Source organism: Eumetopias jubatus, unplaced genomic scaffold, assembly GCF_037043125.1.
Source record: "Eumetopias jubatus isolate StellerSeaLion01/CBP00866 unplaced genomic scaffold, mEumJub1_p1.0 scaffold_1, whole genome shotgun sequence".
NCBI lineage: Eukaryota > Metazoa > Chordata > Mammalia > Carnivora > Otariidae > Eumetopias > Eumetopias jubatus.
In genome coordinates, this window is record NW_028274807.1 from 49,309,328 (window position 1) to 49,337,022 (window position 27,695).

A 27,695-nucleotide genomic window follows, 5' to 3' on the forward strand; every position below is an offset into this window, starting at 1 on the left:
TAGGAATAATTCTCACAGTTTTCACAATTAGGGCCTTTTCTTCATTTAAAAAAATAATTTTCTCCCTCATAATGCCCATATTATAAAATACATCTTCTAAGCAGATTGCATTCACTACATAAGAATTTCTTTATCCATTTCAGATGAAAAGATCTGTTAAAAATCAATTAATTCATAGGGTGCCTGGGTGGCTCAGTTGATTAAGGGTTGGAGTCTTGATTTTGGTTCACGTCATGATCTCAGGGTTGTGAGATCAAGCCCTGTGTTGGGCTCCGTGCTGGGCATGAAGCCTGCTTAAGAGTCTCTCCCTCTCTCTCTCTGACCCTCCCTCTGCTCGTACTCTTTCTCCCTCAAAAAAAAAATCTATTAATTCATAAATTTAAAGAAAAATAACTGATGATAGATAGTGACCAAAATAATGCTCAATTTATTTAATAACAGATGATATTTAGGTAGTGTGTGCAGCAATCACTGCTAGAAAGACCTGGAGTTGAAATCTGGTTTCTCCACATGTTTCCATGCCCCTTAAACTTCCTGAGACTTATTTGTCTCCCTCTGTACATGGAGTAATAACTGCAATCTCATCCAATTATTATAAGGAATATGAATGAGAGACAATAGGCAAATGATCTGGCTCACAGTGCCTTCTTCGTGCATAGTGTCCACTTGGTAAGTGTTATTTTTCTCCTATGAAAGAATATAAAAGCTAGAAAATGTTTCAGAATAAAAATCACTCATCAGTGAAAATTCCTGACTCTGTGAATCCCGAGGAGTGGAAAACATTTCTAGATTTCTAGATTAGAAGACAACAGTGTGAGTCTAGAGTTTCCAGTGCCTTGTGGGAATCAGTGGGAGCCATCATGAGAAAGGCATGGCAGGGTGTATACTAAGTTTGTGTGGGATGTGATGTACTTCTCGAAGCTAGCTGCTCTCTTTCCTACCAGTATTCCAAAAACTCCAATAGAGCAAGGCTTTCTTGTCTATTTGAAGTGCCTTGAGGAACTAGAGGATGATGCTGTTGATATGGCCAAGAGAGCCCAGGGTCTGGATCAGCTATTTGTGTGAACTTTCAGTTTACCAAATGTCCTAGGGAATCAGAAGTAATGAAACATGTAGGTGTTCTCCCAAATGTCATGAGGTTGGTGCCTGAATAGCATGTTATAACGCTAAAGGAAGGAAGCTCCTGTTGAATTAATATTTTTTCAGTCTATTTTTGAGAGTAAACTTATGCCTTCCTTTCCCACATCCTTATGAAAGTGACTTTGTTCACCATAAACTTGTTATTCTAAAATGATCGTTCAAAAGCAAGATGTATTTCCTTCCTTTTGCTGAAGACTTGATTAATTATCTAAGGGCAGGTCTTTAAGGGCAGCTAAAATACCATCCCCCAAACCCCAAGCTTTTAAAATGCACTAAATTATTTGAGTAAACCATTTACAATTTTATTTTATTTTTGTTTTTTACACAGACCAAAACCACCAACCCAAAGGATTTTTTTTTTCAATGCACAAACTGCTCTGAGAATAAGTTGGGTGCTTTTGGAAGACGTTTTAGCTTTATCTGGCCAAAAAAAAAGGGCATCCAGGGGAAAAAAATATTAAACGCCACACTGACTGGTGTTTAATTATCAAAGCCAGTTTATATTTATTTGTTCAACATAAAATGATAATTTAAAAAAAATCACTTTCCATTACTTTGTCCTAAGAATTCAAGATGTTCATTTATCTGTATCATTAGTCCTATTTACCCACCAATGAAGAGTCATTGGTGGAATCATGATGTCAGTCCATACATAGTATTTTTCTATTCTTCCTTTTGCTTTATATCTGTGTTTCCTAAAAAAACAAATGACACACAAACCACTGATTTTGGGAAGTAGCACTAGTCTAGAATTCCTTTGTTGAGGGGAAAATTTTCCTGACATTATTTAGTTATTAATAGTATGGAGAATTCTTTGAGAATCAAGTATCGAGTGTTAAGTCCCTCTTAATTTACTTATATTGCTTTTTAAAGTGTAAAGTTGTCTCTACATTGGTCAGTTTGTCTAGCTATGCTGTTCTAATCTGTTAAATACATGGTTTGAGTTCTTCTTATCTATAATACATTTTCTTTTGCAAACTTTATGACTTATATACTAATTCTTCCACTACAAAAGTCTGGATTTGTCATCCTTAGCAAACTGATGCCAAAGAATGGAAGTAATTTTCAAATATTGTAACCAAAATTTTTGCCTCATTGCTGATAATTATTTCTCATAATCCTTAGACTTTAAATGAGCTTTGCTGCATGGATACAGCCTGCCAGCTTATCCAACAGTGCGTTCAGATCAGCCTCAGTCTTTCCAGCAAGAAGGAGTGAAGGCTGGTGATGGACACATGATAAGAATTCTTTTCTAGGTTTTGCAATGGAACAAATATGGTTGCTGTTGCTTCTAACAATTGGAGTGCTTCTGGGGTCTGCTCAGTTTAATGGCTACAACTGTGATGCCAACCTCCACAGTAGATTTCCTGGTAAGTCTGAACCTAATCTTTTCTCTAATTGTATCTGCAAAGAGTGATTATGTTTGAATAGTAAGGCCCTTAAATATATATGGAAAATGGAGGGAGGGGATATCCATCTACATTAAGTGGATATTAACAAATGGCAAATGACAAAAGACATTTTTTTCTGGAGTTGTAATTTATATTCACATTAACATACAAAGTGTTCATCATAGTTAATATTATTATAATGGCTGCTCACAAATGTGAAAAATATTGGTTATTGGGCGAGAATTCGGAGAGGATAATTTCATCAAAACTTGCCTAATTGATGCCCTTTTTTTTTCCCTCATAAGTTAATTCAGACTTTCGAAACTGCCCCTATGTGCTAATAGATTTAACGATTGTGAACTATTGTGCATTACTCAAAAATATTATTTCAATTGCATGTTGGTCATTACCAAAGTGCACAGCCCAGTTTGCCTGTACATGGCCCAGCAACCATCAATGTTGTGACTGATAGGAGATTTTGACCAGATTGATGGACAAGTCCTATATGTTCCTACAATCTGCACCGAGTGAGAAGTAATTCAATATTTCATTTAAGTATTCATCATTTTATATCAGCTGAAGTTATAGAATCACAGTTAAACATTCACAAAATAAAGATTAGACAGCCTGAAATCACTTTTCCAAGTTTGCCATGCAAATTACTTTCTGTCATGTTTTACATTTTTCACACCGACCAGTACTCCTGTGTTCGGAGCATGCCAGATCGACAACTTGCATAGAGTAATCACTAGGTAGTTATGTTGTTGATGTGGGATTTCTAATTCACCCAAAGAGAGGTAATCTGGATTTCTCCAGAATAAAGATCCAAGTGTGTAGGAATGCATTCAGGAGCCCAGACCTGGTACACAAGTGCTTGGCAGGTTAAGTATGACCTGGGGTCAGGATGGGAATGTCTAAAGATAAGTCTAGCAAGGTGTTCTAAGGCAGGGTTGTTAATGATTTTGAGTAGCACAAAGGAGGGCTTTTAAAAAATATTTTTTGTTATGGAAAATTCAAATATATACAAAAGTAGAGATGACTAAAACAAACATTTGTAGTGAACCAGCAGCTTCATCAATTATCAACACATGAATTTTTCTTCATCTGTCTCTTCTTACCACCCCCCTCTCTGGAACAATTTAAAGTAAATTCATTATTTATGCTTCAGAATGTGTATCTGATGGAAAAGAACTTAAAATCTTTATACTTCATGTATATGTCTAATAAATTTAACAATAATTACTTAATATATCATCTAATACTCAGCTAAGTTGCCTCTAAAACATCCACATGGTACATTTGTTGACATGTATCTTCAGTCTATTTTAATTTATAACAGTTTTCTGTCCCTTGCTTTTCTAAAATGTTAAGTAATGTGGTCATTTGTTTTGTGGAATTCTGCCTTTGGGTCTGGTTGATGCAGCTCTGATGTGCCATTTAACATGTTCCTCTTTTCCCGTACATTCTGTCAACTAATTAGAGCTAGAGGTTTGAGTAAATTCAGGTTTGGTTATTTTGCCAAGAAGACTTTGTGGGTTATTTGTGTGAAGTATTTTGTCTTTGTTTTGTAGGCGATGAAGAGCCATTGTGTCCTTTTATTTTTTTATTATTTTTTTTAATTTTGTTATTGTTATGTTAACATTGTGTCCTTTTAAACATATTCTTTTAAGGATCTGACCTGGTCACATTTTGTTTTAGAAAGCCAATATAGGGAAAAGTGAAAGATAGAACAAGTTAGAAGAAACTAGAGACAGAGAGAAATGTCATGAAGGCAGTGTCTGTGGGAGCAGAAGAAGGAGACAGCTCTTAAGAGATACTTTGGTGGTGAACTCAACAGAGCTTGAGAGCTGGTTCAGCCGGAGAGCTGAAAGAGAAGATGTTGACCATGTTTTAGACAATGTTTTGAACTCAGAAAACTGGATGGTGATATTGCCAGCTGACACCAAAATATAGGGCACTTGCATGTTTTAGAAAGAAAGTTTGGGTTTGAAAATAATGAGTTTGCGGAGCTTCTAGAATTTATAGTGGCAGCCTCTGTCCAGTATTAGAAAAAAATGGACCTGGGTTTGAGGAGAGAGGTTGAAACCAGATAGCTGTGTAGGAGCTGAATCCCTGTGCAGTGAGTAAGTGACGAGTGGGGGACAGGAAAATAAAAGGTAGGAAAATAGACTACTATTTTAGATAACGTCAGTGGTGAAGGGAAGAGGAGTAACCTGAGCCAACAATTTAAATAAGAAGAGAGGATTTGGGGGTTAGAGAACTAGAGACCATTTATATACATGAGTAAAGGCAAAGTATGCAGAGATTGGGAATAGCAATAAAGAAATAATTGATGTGATGAGGAAAGAAAATATGGAAGAAAGCAAAGGTACAGGTGGAGGAGTTAACTTCAGGGAATTGGTAGCTGTTTCTCTGATGTAGCAGAGAAGGAGAAACAAAAGACATGGGTGAAGAAGTTGAGGGATGCTCATTGTGACATGGGAGGCAGAGGCAGAGGCCCTTAGGAGAGTGAGGGCCCAGAGGCCTGGTGGGGGCCAGGGAAGGTAGTCAAGCCTTCCCCTGTTATGTGCAGAGAAGAAGGCCAAAATGTAAAAAGATTGCTCAGCAGAGAGGATCTACCTGATGTTGTACTTACATACATGTAAAGGTAAATAAAACGTGAATGAGCCAGGAAGTGGCTAGGACAGGGTAGGGAAGTATTTTTCATATGGGAAATTTAAAAATTATGTTAAAACACTCATTTATAATGGTGCCTGCTGACCACCTGCATCAAAATCACCTGGGAGAGCCGTTAAAAGTTATTTACCCCAAAACTGTTTACTCCACTGTTTTACCCCAAATATGTAGTGTCCAAATCTCTGATAGTGGTCCTGAGAATCTGTATTTTAAACCCTGCGGATGAGTCTAATGCACTTTTATAGTTAGGAACAACTGACATAATGTATACTATTATTTTCTTCAGTCCATTATTCCAGTTAGAAGCACAGTCATGTGTTTGGGGAATAAAATTAAAAACAAAACCTTCTCGCAATCCAAAAATGCTCTCCACGAGGAGGGTAGAGATGAAAACACTTATCATTGAGTAAGCATTAAACCAGAATGTGAGGCTTATCATAAACAATCCGTCAAGAGATTGCAAAGACAGAAAGAAATCTTACTGTTTTATATAGGCAAGCAGATGCAACCCATTACATATGTTTTCAAGATAAACAATAACTAGTCCTCAAATAAGAGGACTTGACAGCACCATTTGTCACATATAGTTCATGCTAAATATACCTGGTAATTGGGATGACCATCTGTGTTAGCATATTGGCTTTATCTAGAGGAAAAATAAACTCCTATCTTTACAAAAGGAAGTACTTTTGGAATCTGGAGATAGGCTCCTTCCAAAGTTAGGCTCCCACCCTCCCACAGAAGCTGTGACATAGGGGGGCTATTTTCCTTGATGTTTACATTTCCAAGAGATGGTTCCCTGATCATTGAGAAAAATTCCTGGGTCATAAAGATGACAGCAGACCTATCTAGTCTTCAGAGGATTTATATACATTTCAAGGAGAGGAGAAAGTACTTAGAATTACAAGTTTTCTGATGTAAATGATTTAAGAAAAGGGAGGGAGAAGTTTCTGCCTTTATTTTAAACAAGGAGAAGTAAACCTCTTATTTTAATTTGTGTTTGTCCTTATACATGTTAACACTTCTAGTATTGTCAAGCTTAGACAACAAATATCCAGACCTTCCAAATGTACATGCACGTGCACGCACACACACGTATGCACGCACACGCATATTATTGCAATGGAAAATCTATATTAAAAAAAAAATCTAAGATCCAGATAACTCAGAAGTCCCAGGAGAGGCTTTAAGTTTATATGGGTATTATTTTCAAGTAAGCCCATTTTTGCAGGTCGTTTGCAGAAGAAGAGCAGAGTGAGCAAATAAAGCATGAAAGGTTAATTGCTCACTCCCCTCTTGACTTGTGTCTTCTCTTCCACATCAGGATCACCCTTGATGTCATCAGGAGCTCCCCAAGCTGCTCAGATACTAAGCAATGGGATAGAATGAGAATGAGTCTGGCAAAGGAGAGGGGCTATCTAAATGCAAAGTAATGTTAATAATGATGAAAGTAATCATCTCACCCTATCTGACCTTTGCTGTTTCGTGACATTAGAACTATTTTCCTTAATTTCCATGGCATTTATCCTTGGGCCAAGGGAACTGCCATGGTTTAATTCATTTTAAATTTAAAGGGACACCCTTTAATTTTAAAGGTAGTTAACTCTTGGCTATCCAAGCTGATAGCAGGGGACAGACTTCTAACCCACTGACATTATGGTAGTGCTCTTCCCAGAATAAAATTCAAACCGCAGTTGACTTTTAGAGTACCACAGAATTATTTGGTCTAAATTAAATATATGGATAAATGCATTTGGCCTCTGTGACTGACAAATACCTTTCTGAAACTAACCCCCCACCCCTTTTTGGGAAGATGGTAGCATATAAGGGTTAGCCTCTAAGAAGTCTTTAATGATAAAGGCACAATCAAGGAAAGATTAGGTTTACAGAACCAGAAACTCTGTGGCTCGACGCTGTCTTACAGTGAACTAACTACTCATGGGAAACTGAATATAAGTCAGTGTTACACAACTTGTCATTTTGTATTCTATTTAAAATAACACTAATAAGGAAGAAAACAATGGGTTCCATGTATTGAGTGATATGCATATTACTAATTCTTTCTTGTGTTCCTTATGACAAACCTATAAACTCTTTTAACATCATTTTACAATGGGAATATTGAAGATTAGCATCTGTTTAATGTTGCAAAGCTAGAAATTGACAGAGGTATAAAACTAAGACTCTTTCCATCAAACCATGATGCCTTAAAGTGAATTTTGAATACTAAATTTAAAAGAATCAAAATGGGAATTACCACATTAAACAATCTGAAAAAATCACATAGTAGGAAAACTTGTTTAGCCTTTTAAGTACCTGCTTGACTAAGGAAATCTTTTTTTTTTCCAGTGATAAACATCGGGGTTCCACAGGAAATAAAATTAAGAATCACCAATTTAATTGAATTTATGGGTGGGTCAAGCAAAATGAACTCTCTAATCTTGTGTTAGGCTCTGCTTAACTATTGCATTATCCTGTGCCCAAAGTAAGAGTGGATAATGGAATAATTATTCAGGGGAATATGTTTTGGACTTTCTGTGATAAGAAAGGCCAACTCTCCTGCCTTCCTATGTAGTAGTAGTGTTTTGGTCTTCAAGTTGTCCAGAGGATGCCTGCCTTCCGCTTTGCACCTGGGCCATGACTGCTAGACCAGATGAAGCAGAAGAACTCATCTAGGCAGCGATTGCTGATCGCTTCCTGATTAATCTAAGTGATAAAATGCAGTGGCAGGAAAAGCAATTAGTCAGCAGGCTCAGTGACTTAATAATTCAGAGTCCATATCCTTCTTTATTTCAATAAAAAAATTCTTTATTGCACAAATTTTTCACTTCCTCTGCTTGTATAAGTAAAATCTATATGCTTTTTCCTGCCTGAAAGAGATGACCAATCTCTTCTGGTTCCAAAGAATGTAGAGCAGCTAGTGCGAATATAAGTCTGCAAAATTTGCCTCAGACTGCATATGAATTTCCTGCAGCACTAGAAACAACAGCTTGTATTTGCTAATGAGAAACAGATGTGAAAAACCAAGGTGGCTAGAAACCTGTTCCATGTAGGAGGGAAACTTGAATCCCTAATCCACCTTAAATTCTCCATCAGCTGCTGGTGTTTTGTGTGGATGAAATATCAATACCCAATATCAATGACTTCTTGCTTATTTAGCACCAAAATCCCAATATTGTATAAAATCTTGTTGAGAGGAAAATCAGCTTAAAAAAATGAGTTGAAACAATGAACATAGCATCTGTTCTCTAAGCAATTTTAAGTTTATATAGTGCCAAATATTTCTACTCTCATTTTACAGAGATAGAAATGGAAATGATATACAAGTTACTCATAATCTGCTAAAATGGCATAAATTAGTTTTGAAATGTCTACTGGAGCTCGGGAAGCAAATTCTTTTCAGGTGTGATTTCTATGGCACTACAAAGCAGACTCTTCAGCATAGTAAAGACTCCTCCTATTATATTTAATAGGTTTTGGTTCACACTATCAGTTTCAACTCAATGCTACTTTGAAGGGTGTATAATCCAGCCCATGAATAGAGGTGGAGTCATATTCACAGGATTACCTACCCCTGCAACCGACCCACACAGAGCCTCCATCGGCTCACAACAGATACCTACCCCCACCCCATGTCTCCTTTGGTTTGGGGAGAGTGCCCAGGGCATACTTGTCATTTGAGGTGCCCCTCCATTTATTAAACTGACATGGTTTATGCATTGGGGGAGAGGTGGGGGAAGGAGAAGACCGATCCTATTCCCAGCTTTGTTTCATACACGGCCGCCTGAGCACCAAGATAGATTTTTTTGGACTCAGGTTCACAAAGCTTTTTATGAGCCCTCTTTCACTGAGATTCAAAACCAGTTATTTCCTCAGACAAGGAAAGGAGTCAGGATTCATCTCCTTCATGATTCCTCCTCCTTCTCTCTCTCTCTCCCCCCCCTTCCTTCCCCCCCTCTCCTTTTTCTCTCATCCTTTTTCATCCAAACTTCGTGTCAGCATGTAAATCATACAAATAGGCATTTGGTGGGAGTGCTTAATCCTACAGATAGAATCCACCCTAAGGGTTAGCTTCTGCCCCAAGTATATAGGTGTGACTAAGCAGTTCAACTAAGAAACTTGCAACATTGGCATCACCTGGGGGCTTGTGAGAAACACACAAATCAGCCCACCCCCCACCAAGATCTCCTGAATCAGAATCTGCATTTTAATGAGATTCTCTGGTAATACATATGCACAGTAAAGCAATAGAAGTGCTGATTCGAGCATGGTACTGGTGATGTCTTGCTAGCTTTATGTTGTTAGATAACTACACTATGTATTTCGACCCCAGGTGGCTGTCATGCACTTGCTCACTATTGATAACAACAGGAATCAGCAAATCTATCACTGATAAGGGAAAATAATTAAAAAAAATAATTATTAGCAATGAGGCAAGATAATTAGTTACCAAGACTAATGCATTTTAAAAGGTTAAATACCTAAACAAAAATAGAAAAAATCTATTAATTTCATATTATTTAATGGGTTGAATTTTCTCAGTTGGAAGTCAGAAAATATGTGACATTAAAGATATTGATGTCTGACTAAAACTCTAAAAACAGGAATCATCTCAGACACTTGGCAGAGAACAGATAGGAAATATGAGTTCTGGATGAACGGTCAAGATGACACTGTATTAATTGCACACATATTTTCCTTGTGAGTCTTGGAACTTATTAAACGTTAGAAACCATGTATGCTATTTGTGAAGGAATTGAATTAAGCATGTTTTAATAGACATTTGCTGCATATTTGTTAGGTACCTGGTGAAATCCAGAGCTTTCAGTGGGATCATAATCTACTCTGAAAGCAAATATCCACTCCCAGACATAATATAAGCAGTTCAGTAGCTTCACAATTAAAGGGATGCAAGATAGAGCACAAGAGAATGATTACCTTCCATTGGGAAATGAGGGAAAGCCTCATTAATAGACAACTTAGATATTATTTTTCTGTTCTCGGTTCATTTCTCTTCTTACCTAAATGCTGTCATAGGTATTTCATCTATTATTATTGTTTATTAGTGATACATTGAGTGTTTGGTGATTCTCAGATTTATATTTTTTTTACTCTTCTCTGTACTCTATTTCTGACCACCTGTTGTACATTTCTCCTCTTTTTCTTTCCTGTGTCCCTTATCTTAGGGAATGACCTAGTCACCCACTAAAGCTAGAAATCTATCAGTTTGACATCTCTCTCTCTTCATGCCATCACCTAATCAATTTCTTATAAGTTTAACCCATTAGAATGATTTCATTTCTATGTATGTATGGATGGATGTAATCTCCACACCCAACATGGCGCTCAAACTCATGACCCCAAAATCAAGAGTCGCATACTCCTCTGACTGAGCAGCCAGGTGCCCTGGAACGATTTCATTTCTTCTCAACAATCCCTTTCAAACACCTCTCCTTTACAGAGGCATGGTTGTATACAACATGTATATAAGCATCTATCATGTCTTTATCAGGCTGCTTTATAATTGTCTAATTTTTCTGTCTCCTCTAATCAAACATGAACATCTTGAAGTAAAGGAGTGTTACTAATGCCTTTATCTTCAGAGTATAGCAAAGAGACTGACACTTAATATGGATACAATAAGTAGTTTTAAAAAATACTTTGTTGACATGAAGTAGCATATAGTTTAGATCTTGAAAATAAATAGGAACAATAGCCTCTAGCTTGTATAAAACTGATGGCACTGATTTTGTTTTAAAGACTTTATTTCAGACAGAGAGAGAAAGGAAGCAAGGGGGAGGGGAAGAGGGAGAAACAGACTCCCCACGGAGCAGGGAGTCTGACATGCGGCTTGATCCCAGGACCCTGGAATCATGACCCGAGCCGAAGGCAAATGCTTAATTGACTGAGCCACCCAGGCACCCCACTGATTTTGTTTTAAACTTCTGTGCCCCTTGCCTTTTTTATTTTTATTATTTATTTATTTTTTTTAAATGCACTGACCCCAGAGTTGCTGATTTTCATGTGGAGGTTTTTACATTTTTCAGTAGTGAAAGAATATTTTGAGCCCCTGCTCTTCGGGGCTGAGTACCAGCCTACAGCCCAATTTTTTTGGAGGTGTTGTCACGTTTGCATCACAGAATATGTGTATGCAAATTATTTGAATAATGTATTGCTCTGTGCTCTTATTATTCCAGGTAATAATTAGAGAATGTTAAAATAAATATTCTGATGTTAGTGAAAGTAAATGTAGATCTCAAACTTAACAGTATTGAGATGAGATGAAGATCAGTCTATCAAAAGCTGGGGATCTTTAGTCTTATCTGGATGCCATTGGATTTAAGCTAGTTGAGTGTGCAATTGTTGAGAAAAAGGACAAAGATATACTTGTTAGATATATGAATGACAGGCTACAAATATTTTGTCAGTAATTGTGTCTAAAGGGAAGAGTGTAGTTAGGTGTTCTAGGAAGGAACTTTTTTGGGAATGAAGAAGTAGAATGAGATTTTTATTCATATATATATAGAATTGGATTCATCCCTTCTTTATCCCCATTTTATGGTAACAATACTGTATGAACTCCAAATCTGGACACTTTTTTTTCTATGTGGTGAGATAGATGGTTGATAGCGGACAGAATATTTAAAATTTGCATAATTTAAGAAAAGGTGAGACAAACTCATGGCCTAATTGATAGGAGAGAGAAGTGCAGAGCATTTCTTTATTTTTACCTGAATTTGATTTAATGTTATAAATCAAATTCAGGTAAAAGTAAAGAAGCTTAACTTTAACCAAGCTTAGCTTGGTTAAAATATCAGAGGAGGGACACCTGGGTGGTGAAGTTGGTTGGGTGTCCAGCCCATTGTTTTAGTTGCAGTTGTGATCTTGGGGTCGCGGGATTGAGCCCTGAGTTGGACTCTGTCGCCAGAGTGGAGTCCACTTGGTACTCTCTCCCCCTCTCCCTTTGGCCTCTCCCCACCTCTCTCTCTCAAATAAATAAATAAATCTTTAAAATAATCAGGGGCAAAATAGCTATTTTGGCAGTATAATTCCACATAAACTCTGTAAATTGGCCTGTCATTATAAACATGCTTAGTATCTTTAAACACAAAATACTAGAAGTCAAAAATCTAAAGGTATTTATTCCTTGATCTTGTTTTTAACTTGTACTCATTGAATTGTTTAATACTCAAGTGTTGTTCAAAAGCATATAACAATTCAGACCAGAGATTGGACAATAAAAAGCTGAACAAATTTAGTTGTTGAGAGCAGCTGTTATTCACTAACTCTGAGAAAAAAAATCTCTTCTTTTGGCAGAAATTGTCCTTTGGAAACTTTTAAAGTATCTTTTCTCCCTCCTCAAAGCCTCACAAATGGAAAAGTTGTGCTGAATGGATGTCTTTAGTATCTACAACCAGGAAAAAATGTGTTTCTCAGAAGAGATGGTGAAAAGTCTTTAGAAAACTGGGTTAGGATGGATTTGAACAGATCTCTTTTCTTCCACTGCAAAAAGCCTTTAGCTTGTTATCAGATCTCCTAGTGGGATCAGCTTGTAGCAAATTCAGTTCCATTTCAGGAGTTACAAGTCTTCAGTTAAAAGTAGAAAACTGAAGAGGGCTCTACATCTGGACAAAGTAATCTTTGCCATTTATTAAGCTATTTTAAGTATCCACTAATTTCTCTGAAACAAAGGTGAAGAAGCTGAAGTCTTTAGTTGTTTTAGATTAAGGGGAATGATATTTCTCCTTTGTAACATATTTAATGATATGTATTCACTTCAATACATTTGTGATATTCCAAGTAATGCAGTGATACTAATTCTCCATTCCACTGGACAGAATGAGAGTTCTTAGTAAAGTCACTGGTAGCTAAGAATTTGATCTGACATTAAGGTAGATATTTTGTTACAGAGACCATTTTGTATGAAAAGGCTTCCTGTGATTTTGCCAGTGTGTTTGCCACTTGGCCTCCTTTTCTGCCATTTCCTTCTGTGTATTTTAAATTCTTTTTTTTTTTTTTTAAGATTTTATTCATTTATTTGACAGACAGAGACACAGCGAGAGAGGGAACACAAGCAGGGGGAGTGGGAGAGGGAGAAGCAGGCTTCGTGCTGAGCAGGGAGCCCGATGTGGGGCTTGATCCCAGGACCCTGGGACTATGACCTGAACCAAAGGCAGACGCTTAACGATTGAGCCACCCAGGTGTCCCTGTATTTTAAATTCTAGTGAAAACAGAACTGTCCAGCTCTCAACCAAGCCTGAGCATATTTCACACTTGTGTCGTTATTCACACTCCCCTTTGTGTTATAAAGTTTCCACTCCTTTAAATCGCTAACTCTACTGATGCTTCAAAACTCAGGTTAGGGGCATCTTCTCTAGGAGACAGTTCCTAACCAGCTGGTCTGGGTAAGGTTCACTTTCTGTACCACCCTATAGCTCTTTGCCCAATCATTCCGTCAAATTGGGCTACATCTATCTCCTCTTATGGACTATGATGTACTTGAGAACAGTTATCACTACTTTGTAAATCCTCAGTATAGTCTATTGTTCCAATGCTTCATGCAATTAATTAATTAATTAAATATTCACATCAATGACTATTATAGCTTCCTGCTTTCTGGGACTTTCAGTTTATAGAGAAGACAAATAGACAAATACATATATGATTCTAAGGCAATATGACAGCATAATAGAGTGGCATAATTTAGATTTGAGATCAGGAAAGTCTTTGAGGAAAGGACAAGAAATTTGAGCCCTGAGGAATGAATAGGAGTTATCCAGACAAAGACTGGGGGTAGGAAGAGCATCCTACACAGAGAAAAGAGCACTGATTAAAGGCCTCATACCAAATCTGTATTAGGCTTTTTAAAATGCTCACAGAATTTTGTTGAGGAATAATTTATATAAAATAATTTTCTATATTTGTACCGATTTTAAGGGTGCAGCTTGCAATTTTGACATGTGTATGCAGTCGTGTAACTACGACTCAGATCCCCTTAATTTAAACCAACTAAAAAAAAAACATTTTTATTGCCCCACAAATTTTCCTTGTTTCCCCTATTCCAGACAGTTCCACACAATTCCACCCCTGGAGGTAACTATTCAGGTTTTCATCACTCAATGTGATGCTTTCAAAGAACTGAAGAAAGTTCAGTGAAACAAAGGTAGGGAACAAGGGGTATGGTGGAGAGATGTGAGTGCAGAGGTGAGAAGATGGAAGATCATGGAGAGTCTTGAGGACCTGGTTCAAGATTTGAAATTTTGGCACAAGTGAAATGAATAGCTGTTGAAGACCTGAGCAGAGGTGAAATGATTGGATTCATGTATTAATAGCTATACTAATTAGAGAGGGTTAAGAGTGGAAATAAAGGAACCAGCTAGGAAGCTAACATAATATTCTAGGGTAAGAGATAATGATGGCATGAGCCAAGGAATAGCATGTGGATGGAGAACAATCGATAGATATAAGATCTCATTTGGAGTTTGTAGAGACTCAAACATTTATTAAAACATCTATTATTTTAGTAAAGAGCATCATTAAAAGTTATGTTTGCATTCAAACAGCTAATGTTTCTGAAAGTTAATAGAGATATTCTCCCAATTTTAAGTAGTATTTATTATTTCCTGTGTACTTCATAATGAATTCTACCTACAAAGGGAATATTGCTTGGAGTTTTCTATAATAACTAGCCTAATATTTGCCTTTTGACCATGAAAAAGATTTTCTTTCTTTTTGTAATGAGTTTAAAACCATAACCAAACAAATTTTCATTTTTACCTATTTACATTCTCAAAATATGACTCACTTTGCCAGCAAAAACTAGTATGGAGAATGAATACTTCAAAGAAAAATGCTGTTGAACACTGTTACCCTTAGATTAGATTTGAGGTATTTAAGCCAATAATACTACGCCAAAAAATCTTGAATGACATTTATGTATTAGGTGAACATCATCTCATTTACTAAAAATATCTTTTAGTTTGCTTCTTTTTCCTTTTTTTGAACAAATGGGATTTCTCTAAATAGCTTAGTCAGTTTTTGTTTTGTTTGTGTCCACATTTTGAAAACCTGATGCTTGTTTTTGATTCTTTCAGTGGTAAAATGGAGTGTTAGAAAATGGTAAGGTTACTTATTAATTTGATAAGACTACCATAACAAAACGCCACTAAAAGGGTATTTAAAACAACAGAAATTTATTGTTTCAGAGTTCTAGAGTCTAGAAGCTGAAAATCCAGCTTTCAGCAAATCCATGTTCCCTCTGTCCTTCCTTGGCTCTTCCTAGCTTCTGGTGGTTTGCCAGCAATCTTTGGCATTCTTTGGTTTATAGATGCATCACTCCAATTCTGTGTCTTCACATGGCATTCCTTTTATAAGGACACAAGTCATTTTGGATTAGAGGCCCACCCTATTCCAGTGTGACCTCATCTAAACTAATTACATCTACAGTGACCCTTTTTCCAAATAAGGTCATGTTCTGACAGACTGGGGGTTAGGACTTCAGTGTATCTTTTTTTATGGTGGGGAAGGACATGATTCAACTTATAACAGTTATCAAAAACAATAAAAGTAAAAGCTTCTGTCACTGGGAAATTGCCTCCCAATCGACCTCTCCATTTGCTACATATATTTTCTTCATTACATGTAGAAAAATAACTAAATAGAGATATGAAAAGCTTGTGTGTGTGCATGAGCTCACCTCTGTAGACGTAGAATGGATCTCATCACTGATAACTCATGGAATAGTCATGGAAGTCGTGAAAATTGTGTTTTAAATTTCCATGTCTAGTTCATTCCTTTATTTTGGCATAGACGTTGGCAAAATTTTCTTAGAGTAGGCTATGCATTTTTTTTTTGTAGTATCAACACATTTGTTTTCATTTCTTTCTCTCTAAAGTGATTTAATATAGGCAAAATAAAATGGAATTCTGATGGACAGCTTTTGTTCCTCCATCCTAGATAAGATGGGTTACAAAACACCAAAATGCTCAGCCAGTATGGCTTACGATGGATTTTAACTGCTTTTTCCTTATACTTGGGAAGATGCATCATTTGTAGTGAGTCTCACTACTCTGGACAGGCTATCTGAATAATTCAGTTACTCCAGCTCTGAATTTTCTCTGTAACCTGATTTTTTTCCACTCGATTCTCTAATCATTCTGTAATACTCAGCTGATATTTAATGCACATCCTCTGTATACCAGACACAAAGAAATAGATATTTTCTAATTCCTAAGTAACTAAATCTAAGACTATTTTTCCTGGCTACTTTTCTTAACAACTTTCACATTGGCTTATGGTATATTCAACTATAGGAATCAGTTAAACAGACTGAAGGGATGAGTAAATACCTTAGGGGACATTAAAGTTATTCTTGTACCCTGTATTGTGCTTTTGTGACTAATGTTTATATATATATATATATATTTTTTTAATTTCAGCTGAAAGAGACATCAATGTCTACTGTGGGGTGCAGGCCATTACAATGAAGATTAATTTTTGCACCGTACTTTTTTCCGGTTATTCTGAAACTGATCTGGCGCTGAATGGAAGGCATGGGGACTCCCACTGCAGGGGGTTCATCAATAACAACACCTTTCCCGCAGTGGTCATTTTCATCATCAATCTCAGCACCTTGGAGGGCTGTGGAAACAACTTAGTGGTAAGATGAGTGTGAAATTGTGTGTTAGGTTTGGGGTCACGACAAAAAGTCTCCCCATTTCATGAAATAATCAGAAGCCCAATCTTTCAAGAAAAAATTTCAATAAAACTGAGCAAATCACTTTCTTTGCCTGTTTGAGGCTTCAGACATACAATTTTATTTCCCAGTAATGGTTCTGATTATTGTAGCTGAGAGTTGAGGGGCCTGAGATCAGCTGTGCTATCCTAAACAACATTATTTGTGGGAGTGACACTGATGAACATTTCCCTACAGTTTATCATTAGCTGTGCTTCTCATGCTTTTTATGGAATTATCTTATCATACAAAATTTGTTCTGGTGAGTTTGGCAATAAATCCCTTGGCCCCTTGCTTCTTAGTGACCTCATTCAGAAAGAAAGATGAAATATAGAATGGGAAACTCAGAATCTTCTAGGTCCATGTTTACCATGGAATGATCCACAGCAGTGTTTTGTGGGAGAGGGTGTCAGCATTTTCAGTGTGATATTCTTCACTGTGTGGGACTGTCTTTTGAATTTCCAAATGTTTTTCATATCCAATCTTATTCATGAAATCCCAGTATATTGTTCAAAAAAGGAAATCTCTCTAGTCATTGTGAAAATCAAAATACTGCTTCAAATATTTCCACCTTGAATGAGAACAAGTAGTTTATGTTATTCATTTATTTATACTTGCATTGAACACCAAAAAAAGAAGAAAGAAAGAAAGAAAGAAAGAAAGAAAGAAAGAGAAAGAAAGAAAGAAAGAAAGAAAGAAAGAAAGAAAGAAAGAAAGAAAGAAAGAAAGAAAGAAAGAAAGAAAGAAAGAAAGAAAGAAAGAAAGAAAGAAAGAAAGAAAGAAAGAAAGAAAGAAAAAAGAAACTGAATAAGGAATTGATTCTCCCAGGAATTAAAATTAATTGAAGTATAAATATTGTGATTTGAGAGGTGTTACACTGAAATTCATTGAGTACTGATTTTTCATTTTGCTTGTTTAAATGTAATCTTATTGGTAAATCCTAGCACAGACATAAAGGAGATACAGTGAGGATGACCACTTAGCCCAGTGAATGAGGAGAAACTGGCTTTTCCTCTTCATAAATTATTGTTTGGGATTAAAGGGGAAGGCTTAATTTCTCTAAGGGCAGGGTTTCTAAGACTTGATGGGAGATGGGAGCCGGGAAAGAGAGATTTCTTTGATCTCCTTCTTTATCTTTTCCTGGAGGGCAGTTAGAATATTGTGCCCATGACCGTTTCCAAGCCTGCAGCGTGAGTATTGTTGACTCTTTTTATTAAAAACATTTATTCATCTTTCTGAGTTGTGCACAGAGAGGTTATGGGGTGGGCCTGAGGGAGAGTGATGCAGGCTGATTATTACATGTCTGTGTTTCCTTGTGGAGGGAGGAGCCCATATGGAGAGCCAAGGTTTCCCTCCTCCCACCTTACCCTGGGGTCTATCCTTCAGGGCGCTTTCTTCTCTGGATTTAAGTCTTGCCCTGCTGCCAAGAAAATAGTTCAGGAGAAATGCCAGGTGAAGCATCTGTGTGTGTGTGTGTGTGTGTGTGTGTGTGTGTGTGTGTATGCATGTTCGCACATGCATGTGCTATTCACTTTTTTTAAAGCCGAATAACTTGGGCATAAAAATTGCTATCTATGTGTGTGTTGTGTTTGTTTTGTTTTCACAGAGTTGGTATGTTTAGTTAGCCAGTCAGAAAGTGTGAGAGGAGGGGATTTGCTTATTTTTTCATTTTTGCCATAAATGTCACCAACTTTGGAGCCTTCTCCAAGGATAATCCTACATGGGAAAAATTAAGTAGACTATGACATCACTGGATTAGAATAAAAAAATGTTTTCTTTTGTAATGATTCTGGCTCTGTTCATGAATTAGCTTGATAATTGCCTCAGCTTTACCCATGTACTTCTAGGTTCACGCATAAAGTTTATTCTATTGTTGAAAAGTAAGTATTACGGATTTCCATAATATCTGTTAAAAGTATTTATTGAGTGTTATACTGTCTTTGACATAATGGGAGAAGCTGTATTCCTCTATGGTGTTATGAAAGTCAAGAACATTATTGGTTATTCCTAAAATAGTGGTTCTTAAATTTTAGTGGGATTGAAGAATCCAATGAAAGCTAATCAGGCCCATGAAAATACACATATGGACAATATTTTAATATAACTTCTGGGAGTTCAGGATCCCCCTGAAGTCCATCTATAAACTATTGCTCTATGAACTATTGCCCTGGAAAGAGATGAGGGTCTTCATGTATGTACCACAGAGGAAAGCCCTCAGACTGACCCTCAGAAAATTTGTGACCTTAATTCATTTGTTCAGAATTTATCTCAGGGTTCCCAAGAGGCTGGTGTCACCGTGTGATGCAAACCGTGCAAAGGCAAACAAGACTAAGAGTACTCCCTACCCACAAGCGTCTCTGATTACGGTGAAGGGGACTGACAGTTCAGGAGACTGCTCATGCACCGTTCCTCCGCCTGTGATGGAGATGAGCACGGCCTAGAGGGCAGTCAGGAGCTTTCCTAGGGAACAGGAGATCCAGGAGAGAAGCAGGATATGTCATGAAGTGGGGGAGGAAGGAGGCAGAGGGATCATGTGCGAAGCCACAAGGGACTTTTGGCTGGGGCATCATTTCTTCTTCTTATTTTTAAAGGATTTTATTTATTTGTCAGAGAGAGTGAGAGAAAAGGAGCGCACAAGCAGGAGGAACGGCAGGCAGAGGGAGAAGCAAGCTCCCTGCAGAGCAAGGAGCCCGATGGGGCACTTAATCCCAGGACCCTGGGATCATGACCTGAGCCAAAGGCAGACAGACACTTAACCTACTGAGCCACCCAGGTGTCCCAGTGGCTGGGGTATTATTAGGCAAGAGTATGAGTCTGGAGATATCAAGCCAAGTGGAAAACAAGATCAGATTAACAGGGATCTTTTAAGCCAGGCCACAGAATTAGGACCTTACTCATGAACATTTTTGCATTACTTGTTGTAGCCCTCTGAACATGTAATCCCTCTCCTTTCTTATTTATGAATTATGAATAAAGTGTCTTTGGTGAATATGAAGTTTCCTTTAGTTAAAAGACATATGTAATCACTTATAAATAGCATTATGTGTATATAATCTCAAAACCATGGCATGTTGTAGTTGAAACAGACCCTAGGAATGATCTGGTCTAATGTTTTATTTTGCGTATGAAATGCCTAGATTTACATGTAGCTTTTTAATCATTGAACTTGATCTACCATTTTAATAGGTATCCACAATTCCTGGAGTCAGTGCTTATGGAAATGCAACTTCAGTACAAATAGGAAATATTTCGGGATACATTGATACTCCAGACCCACCAACAATCATCAGCTATCTACCTGGGCTTCTTTACAAATTTAGTTGTAGTTACCCACTGGAATACCTGGTTAATAATACTCAGCTTGCCTCGTAAGTTCACATTCTATCCTTGCTTTCACATTCTGTCTTCATGTTTGAGTCATTTTTATATCCTCAAGGGACTTATAAAAATAGCAGGATTTGTTGAGAATAGCCAAACTCAAAGTAATGGAAACCATATTAAGTCTTGTCTTTATTGATCGATCAATCGATTGATCTGACATTGTTATGACCCATATCAACAGATCAGATATATACATATATATATATAAAATGACCCATATCAACAGATTATATATATATATATATATATATATATATATATATATACACACACACACATATGTATTTCCCCCCAAATTAAAACTGGCTCAAACTGGCCAGATGTCTACCTGGGGGTTCTCCTCATGCCCTTTAGAATTGCCCAAGAAGCTAAGAACTCTAGGGTGCTGATGCAGTCCAGGAAGACTGTCCTGTTTCCAGTGCATAGAATAGTTACTGCATGTTGAGTCTTGCTTGGCTTCAGTCTCTGCCATAAACTCTCACTGTTGGACTCTACTGCCTCAGAATCTGGGGACCACATGCCTCTTCTGAGGTGTCAACTGCACAAGTGCCGATGGTTCCCAAAGAGAGGTGACGTCACTCAGAGCCAAAGAGCTTCAGATATGGACTGAGGTCATAGCCTTTTGCTTATAGTCATGAATTCATTCATTTTTCCCAAAGCACATACTCCAAGACAGGGTTATGTTCACCTTATAACATAGTCTTCTGGATTTATCAAATAGTTTTGACAAAATGGGATAATTGAGTGAAAACTTTGTCTCCTCAGATCTAGGGTTTGCTTTCGCAAAGGTATAGTGATTGTTTAATCTTAGTCATGAGGGAATGTGGAGGCCACATTCTGTTTCAGTTAAAAAAAAATGATCACAGCTGATTTTAATGGCACAGCGATGATAAATACCTTGGTGAAAAGCAAGACTTGGAAAACAAGAAAAGAAAGGTTTTGAGTCAAAACGATACAGGACCCAGAGGGAAGTGAGTCATTAGGGTGTCACAGACTTACTCTGCTGCCCCTCTCTCCGCCAGTACACACATTCCTGAGCTCCAGTGTACATGGAAAATCATTCATTTATTCAATAAATATTTATTATACTTCTACCATGTGCCATGCAATGTTCTAGCTGTGAACAAAGTAAAACAAAATCCCTAATCTCATGAAACTTCTCATGGGATTGATGAAAATGTACTTATATCAGATTCAAATTATATTGGAATGACATTTTTCTTTAAACAGTCCCATATATGCAATGCAAAATGCAAAGATGCCTTTGTAAATAAAAAGATCATAAAGAACAGTCTGTCTTTATTTGGTCTCTCTCTTTATCTGTTCAGTGATTTAAAGAGTGTGCCTACTCCAGGCCTAGTTAAAAGTATATCAAGCTTACTCAAGAGTTTTAGTTCCTTAAATCCAACATTAATGTATAACTGAAACTTTTAATTTAAAATCTCATCAATGCTTTCCTTTCTCTAAATCTATTTTAGGTCCTCAGCTGCTATTTCTGTGAGAGAGAACAATGGTACATTTGTCAGCACTTTGAACCTGCTCCTTTATAATGTAAGTTGATGGGTGAAGGATGTTATGTTCCCTCTCACTGTTCTGAGGAGCCATTTATGCGGATGGCTTTTATATCAAAATCCACCAAAAGCCACATTAACCCTGTTATACTTTGGTAACATTTAAAAATCTTTACTAGCATTTTTATATATCTTAGTGATAAAGGTATACTAAAAACTCCATTACTTTCTAAAAGTTGGTAAATGACTTCGATTTTATTTTGTAAATGTGATTCTACATAGTTACTCCAGCTGTCTATCTACATTTATATGTATATATTTATTTGTGTGCATGTGTGTGTAGCCATAGTCAGGGTCAAGATTTTGGAAGTAATATTTTTGTGATAAAAAGATAGGAAAAGTCCAAATGATACTTTTCTTGGTGATGAATGTGTTAATATTTTCAATATGGGTTTTGGCTGATGACAATTATGTCACATTTGAAATAATTTGGGTTAACTACATAGTATTGTCTAAACTCTTGTCATGTAAATATCGACAGTGGCAGCAAGACGTGAAAAATACATGGATTTCTATTTATAACTCTAACATTAATCCCCCAAATGATATTTTCATGTTGATTAAAAATTTTTATTCATACATTTTAAATGCCTGATTTAAATATCAATTTTTCAATCTATCAACCAACATTTTTGTAAATTATGAATCTGATTTTTACATTATTATTCATGTCATCATGGCACTGAGTTATAATTCATGCAACTGATTTAAAAGTCAGTGCTTTATACTTTGAATATAATGAGCTATAAATATTGTAGTAGGACATTTTCCAAAGGCATTTAAAAAAATCATGTTTATAAGTTTGTAGTCTGACACCACTGAGTTCTAAACGACAAATTGAAATGTGTTGGAATGAAGATTGCCTTTCTGTCATTTCCAAACTTTCCTCTGCAAGAAGAAACTGCCAAGTTACTCGGTTCCACAATGCTCAGCAAATATGTGCCAATATTCATTCCCAATATGGCCAGATATTTATTATTGTTTTGATCAAAATTTTTAAATTGGAAAATTCCTATCTGTTGATTTGTAGGTGTAAGCTCCTGGGGTAGAATTGAGGTGACTGGTTTGGATTCAGTATTATTTGTTATATTTGAATGAAACAAAGATGAACCTTCCTGATCCTAAAATTGAATGAATTTTGGAGTATGTTTGTTACAGTTGATGAACCCATATATATATTAACTGAAGTCCATAGTTTATATTTGGTTTCACTCTTCATTTATATTTTGCGGATTGTGATGAATGTTGATAACTTGGATCCATCATTACTGTATCATATAGAAGAGCCTTACTGCCCCCAACTACTTTTTTAACATGGCATGGATGTAATATTTTGCCATGATACAGGATATTACCAAACTAGTAATTTATGCAAGCTTCCAGTTTTAAAATAAATAAGTCACAAAGGTGGAAAGTACAGCCTAGGGGATACAGTCAATTATATTGTAATAACAAGGAAAAAAACCTAGTAATTTAGACTAGAAAAAAAAATTGGTTTCCTTTCACTAATTGATCCAAATCATACTTATCATTTGTTTGGAACACTAACATTTAGTTGTCCATATGTAATGTCATTGCAACATTTCAAAATGAGTATTATTTTATAACCATTACTGGCCGTATCTTCCTATTTCACATGCAGAGTGTTTGATTTTTAGCCCATAGGAATAATGAAAAGTTATATACCTACTACTCTCATTCTTTGGAAAGGAAAAGTTGTACCTAGTTTGCATTCATGCAATTGTTTATATTTATGTGTTCTGGAAGTGCAGTAAATATACTTAGGAAAATTTTATTTATAAAAAAGGATGACTTTTATTGACTATGAGATTTCCATAAATGTGGATTATTTTAAGTTGAACTGTGGCCTTATTTTTGTGTAATATAAATGTATCAGTTTTCTCCTCTGTGGAAATGGAAAGTGAAGATGACTTTGTGAATTTGAATTGTACCTGAATACTAGTCTCTTCTGAGGAAATACAGAAAGAGTAAATCTGAAATAGTACTACAGTAATTATGAACGTTTTTTAAAAGTTGAATAAAAAAATCTAAAATAAATATAATTGACTTTACAGACAATATTGTACTAACAAGAATAAAAAAGCAAATATACAAGACAAAGTAAAAAAAAAAAACCTTTAGAAGCAATTTTAGGAGGAAAAATGTGATAATTCATGATTAAACCACAGCTGAGTCACATCATTTGCAAATGACTTAGCAGTATGATACTTGTAAAAAAGTAAACATTCTTCTGGACCCTGTTGATGCAAGTATAAGATATGTATATTTAATGAAGTGGAATACTTGGAGAAGTTTGCAAAGGGAGCCAGAAAGATAAATAAAAATACTACCTATTAGAAATGGTTGGAGGAGCTATTATCATTTATCACAGCAATAGAGAAAATAATTTTATCTCATTTATCTGACTTTATTTGGGAATGAAATGTTTCAAAAGTAAAGTGTCCAAACCATAATTTAAAAAATTTATAATTTCAAAAATTCAAAATCTGTTGCTTTCTTTCTGGCCTTCTTAAACAGAATATGCTCTGTATTTTGCCTTTGCTTGATGTCTTTGAAATTTCATAATGAACATTAATATTTTTCCTTTGCTGCAAAATATCACTGTCTTCAGGGTTACTAAATTTGGGGGAAACAATTTGCTTGCATGCTCAATGATTTGACAGCTTACATTTTTATAAGTTCTTTTCTTTTTTTTCCCTACAATTTTTTTCTGTTTTTTTCTTCATTATCAAATTAAAGCTCTCACCTCTCAATTTCTAACCTATTGATTTAATATTGTAAGTTGGGCAGTGATATAAATAAGCTCTTGAGAATTGTTATAAAATAAGGGTAAAAAGGTGGAAGTGAAGCTCTGAGACACCCTTCTATAAGTAACTGCCAAGGAATTCAGTGAAGGAAATCCATGGCATGCATTTTGGCAACTTAGGGGACATGTTGGTCTCTTTTTTGGTTTTCAAATACATTTTGGTACTTTCAAATTGCCAGATAAGTGATTTTGGGCAAATGAGAGATTATCAAGAGCATAAAGACCTATAACTCCAATGGCAAAGGGCTTAAACTGAAGTAGATGTAACTTAAAGAAACTGAGTATTAGCCACTAAGTAATTTTAGTAAATGAAGTATTAATTTAAATAAACTCTATTGACAATTGATTATTAAACAAGTTAAGTATTAACCACTGACGATTAACCACTGAATGCAATTTAGATACACAGAACACTAACAATTATATATGATAAGCCATGGAAACAAAAAGATTTATGCATGGAAATGAATTTGTTACTTGGATATGGTTTAAGAACAGTTCTTCTGAGAAACTAAAGGATTAACTAGATCCTTTTTGGGGTTGATTCTGTATATTTATGTTCATTTGCCCCCTTTTTTATATGACATTATTGTTTTAAGTGGTAAATGTGCTGTTTGGAAGACAATGACAGATTAATTGCTCATTTTTTTCATCATTAGGATTCAACCTACAGTCAGCAGTTAATTATCCCAAGTATAGGATTACCTTTGAAAACCAAAGTATTTGCAGCTGTACAAGCCACTAATCTGGATGGCAGGTATTTTCAAACTCTTTTCTTTTTTCTGTTGGTTAAAACATTTTGACTACATAAAGCCTCATGAATCATCAAAATAGTACGTTCATTTTTTAATTTAAAAAATACTGTCATTGCCACACCATTTAGGAATGCTAATAAGTAGAAATAACAAGTTACAAAGATTAGGGAGTGACCCTTACTTTGTGTCATTAATTGAAAAATAACAAGTCTTTCCATAAAGAAGGAGGGAGAATTACTGGAAGTGGCAGATCTTCTGGGATACCACAATGTTCTAGTCTTTCATCTGAAAGATGATGAATCAGATGTAGTCATTTTGTGAACACTCATGATTTGTGCACTTTTTTATGTGTATGTTATCATTCAATACAAATTTATTAAAAAAGCAAGAGGACTCTCCTCATAATGACCTGGGCCAAAATTATATAAAATGATCCTCAGAAACATCTCCATAAGAAACCCCAAATTGATCAAGTTTCATATAATCAAGTTTCATATGATCACGTTTTAGATAATCCAGAATGTTCAAAATTGAAAGGGAATTGACAAGCTGAAGATCCAATATTATTATAAAGATCCAATCACATATTATTACATAAACTTTTCATCCTGAAGAGTATTCTCCAGTATACTCTGGAAATTTAGTTCTTTACCTTCTCCCTTTCTTAGTATTGCTATTCTTGGATATATATGATACTTTAAAATTATCTTATCAAATGTAGGATTTACAAAAATTATTGTCATTTACTTCCTATAGACTGGTCATTTTTATAACACCAGAGTTAAAATGAAATAATGTAGGCACAGTATGGCCTTGTGGAGGAAGGCTGTGTATTTGCCTCATGGTTTTCTTTTACCTAAAGCAGTGTCTATCATGGACTCGCATTCTCACCACCACTGATTCTGGCATAATTTTCAGTGTATAATTTATGCACCAAACTCCTTGCTGTGTGTGGCATTGTAATATCTTCCGTCATTTGTTAGAGATAGTGTCTGCTGGAAACAAAAGGTGTTGTTCATAGTGAACATAGAAGCATCTCTGTAGCTCACTTTTGGCTTTTGCTTCTTCAGACTTTGAACAGCTATCATGTACACAATTTTTTTGTGTGTGTGATATTAGCCTTAACCCCACTTGATGTAGGATCGCAATTTGCTGCAGATTTTTAAACACTTTGAGCTTAGGAGAACATTTTAAAACAAGAAGCCTCTGAAATAACTAACAAAAATATAGTCCTATCCTGTGGGGGTAAGACATTTGTCAATATTTACTTCCCTTGGATTAGTAACTAGTACTCAAAAGGAGATTCTGATTCTGGATTATGCTTACCTCTTTCTGCAGATGGAATGTCTTAATGGATTATTGCTACACAACCCCATCAGGGAACCCAAATGATGATATTCGATATGATCTCTTCCTTAGGTAAGTCTTGTATTGATAGAGAAGACCCAGTTGTAGATAATTGAAATGAAAACTCCAAGTTACATAAACAAATTGTGGGACACTTCTGTAGCCTTTAAATTTAAAGTTTTACATTGTGAGCTTTTAGTCCTTACAAAGCTGGAAGTATAACAGTTGAGAAGAGTTTTCAACACAAAATGCTGATAAAGCTATTGTTGAATGAGAATTGCAAGTCAGTTAGGTCCATCAAAGATGTTTTATTCATGTTTGGGACATGTGGGAATATTTCACTGTCTTGGAAAAAGCATGGTTAGGATATTATTGGCAATCAGAGAAAGGCAGTGGGAGGTACTATTTATTCGCAGCTAGATTTTCATCGTATGTCAGGGAGAGTAAAATTAAAGCAATGGTCTGGATAATTTAGACCCCCAAATGCTTTTCTTCATTTATCAGTATTTAATATGAAAGTATGATATAGCCTACTACTCCTTTTTTTATCAGAGCCAATAACTTCAACTTCATTCTCCAATAGACACTGATAGAGTGAATGTAATCTACATTTAGGGAAAGGGGACATTGATCATAAAAACATTCAATCATTCCAGTTTCCTTTCAGCATTTTTATCTGACAGCAGAGCAGACTTGAGAGTCAAGCAATGGCTTCTAATCATGCTTATAAAATGCAGCTGGCTCAGATCACTGCTGCTTATCGACACATGATGGGAGCAATATGATGGGAAACCAAAAGAATATGTTTTATTGGCTAATCAAGGTTAAGATGATAGTCAGAGGCTAGGTCAAACTGATATTCTTATATCCTAT

At 36.0% G+C, this 27,695-nt stretch overlaps 1 protein-coding gene across 1 annotated transcript in view; it reads left to right on the forward strand.

Moving 5' to 3' along the window:
- Positions 1-2,401: 2,401 nt before the first annotated feature.
- The window catches only part of ZPLD1 (zona pellucida like domain containing 1), a 43,667-nt gene continuing 18,373 nt past the window's right edge, over positions 2,402-27,695 (forward strand). Inside the window, exons 1-6 of the mRNA XM_028119210.1 lie at positions 2,402-2,510; positions 16,646-16,866; positions 20,128-20,309; positions 21,801-21,873; positions 25,380-25,477; positions 26,814-26,894. Of these exons, the coding sequence (XP_027975011.1) occupies positions 2,405-2,510; positions 16,646-16,866; positions 20,128-20,309; positions 21,801-21,873; positions 25,380-25,477; positions 26,814-26,894 (761 nt within the window). The 5' untranslated portion in view covers positions 2,402-2,404. The remainder of the gene's footprint in view (positions 2,511-16,645; positions 16,867-20,127; positions 20,310-21,800; positions 21,874-25,379; positions 25,478-26,813; positions 26,895-27,695) is intronic.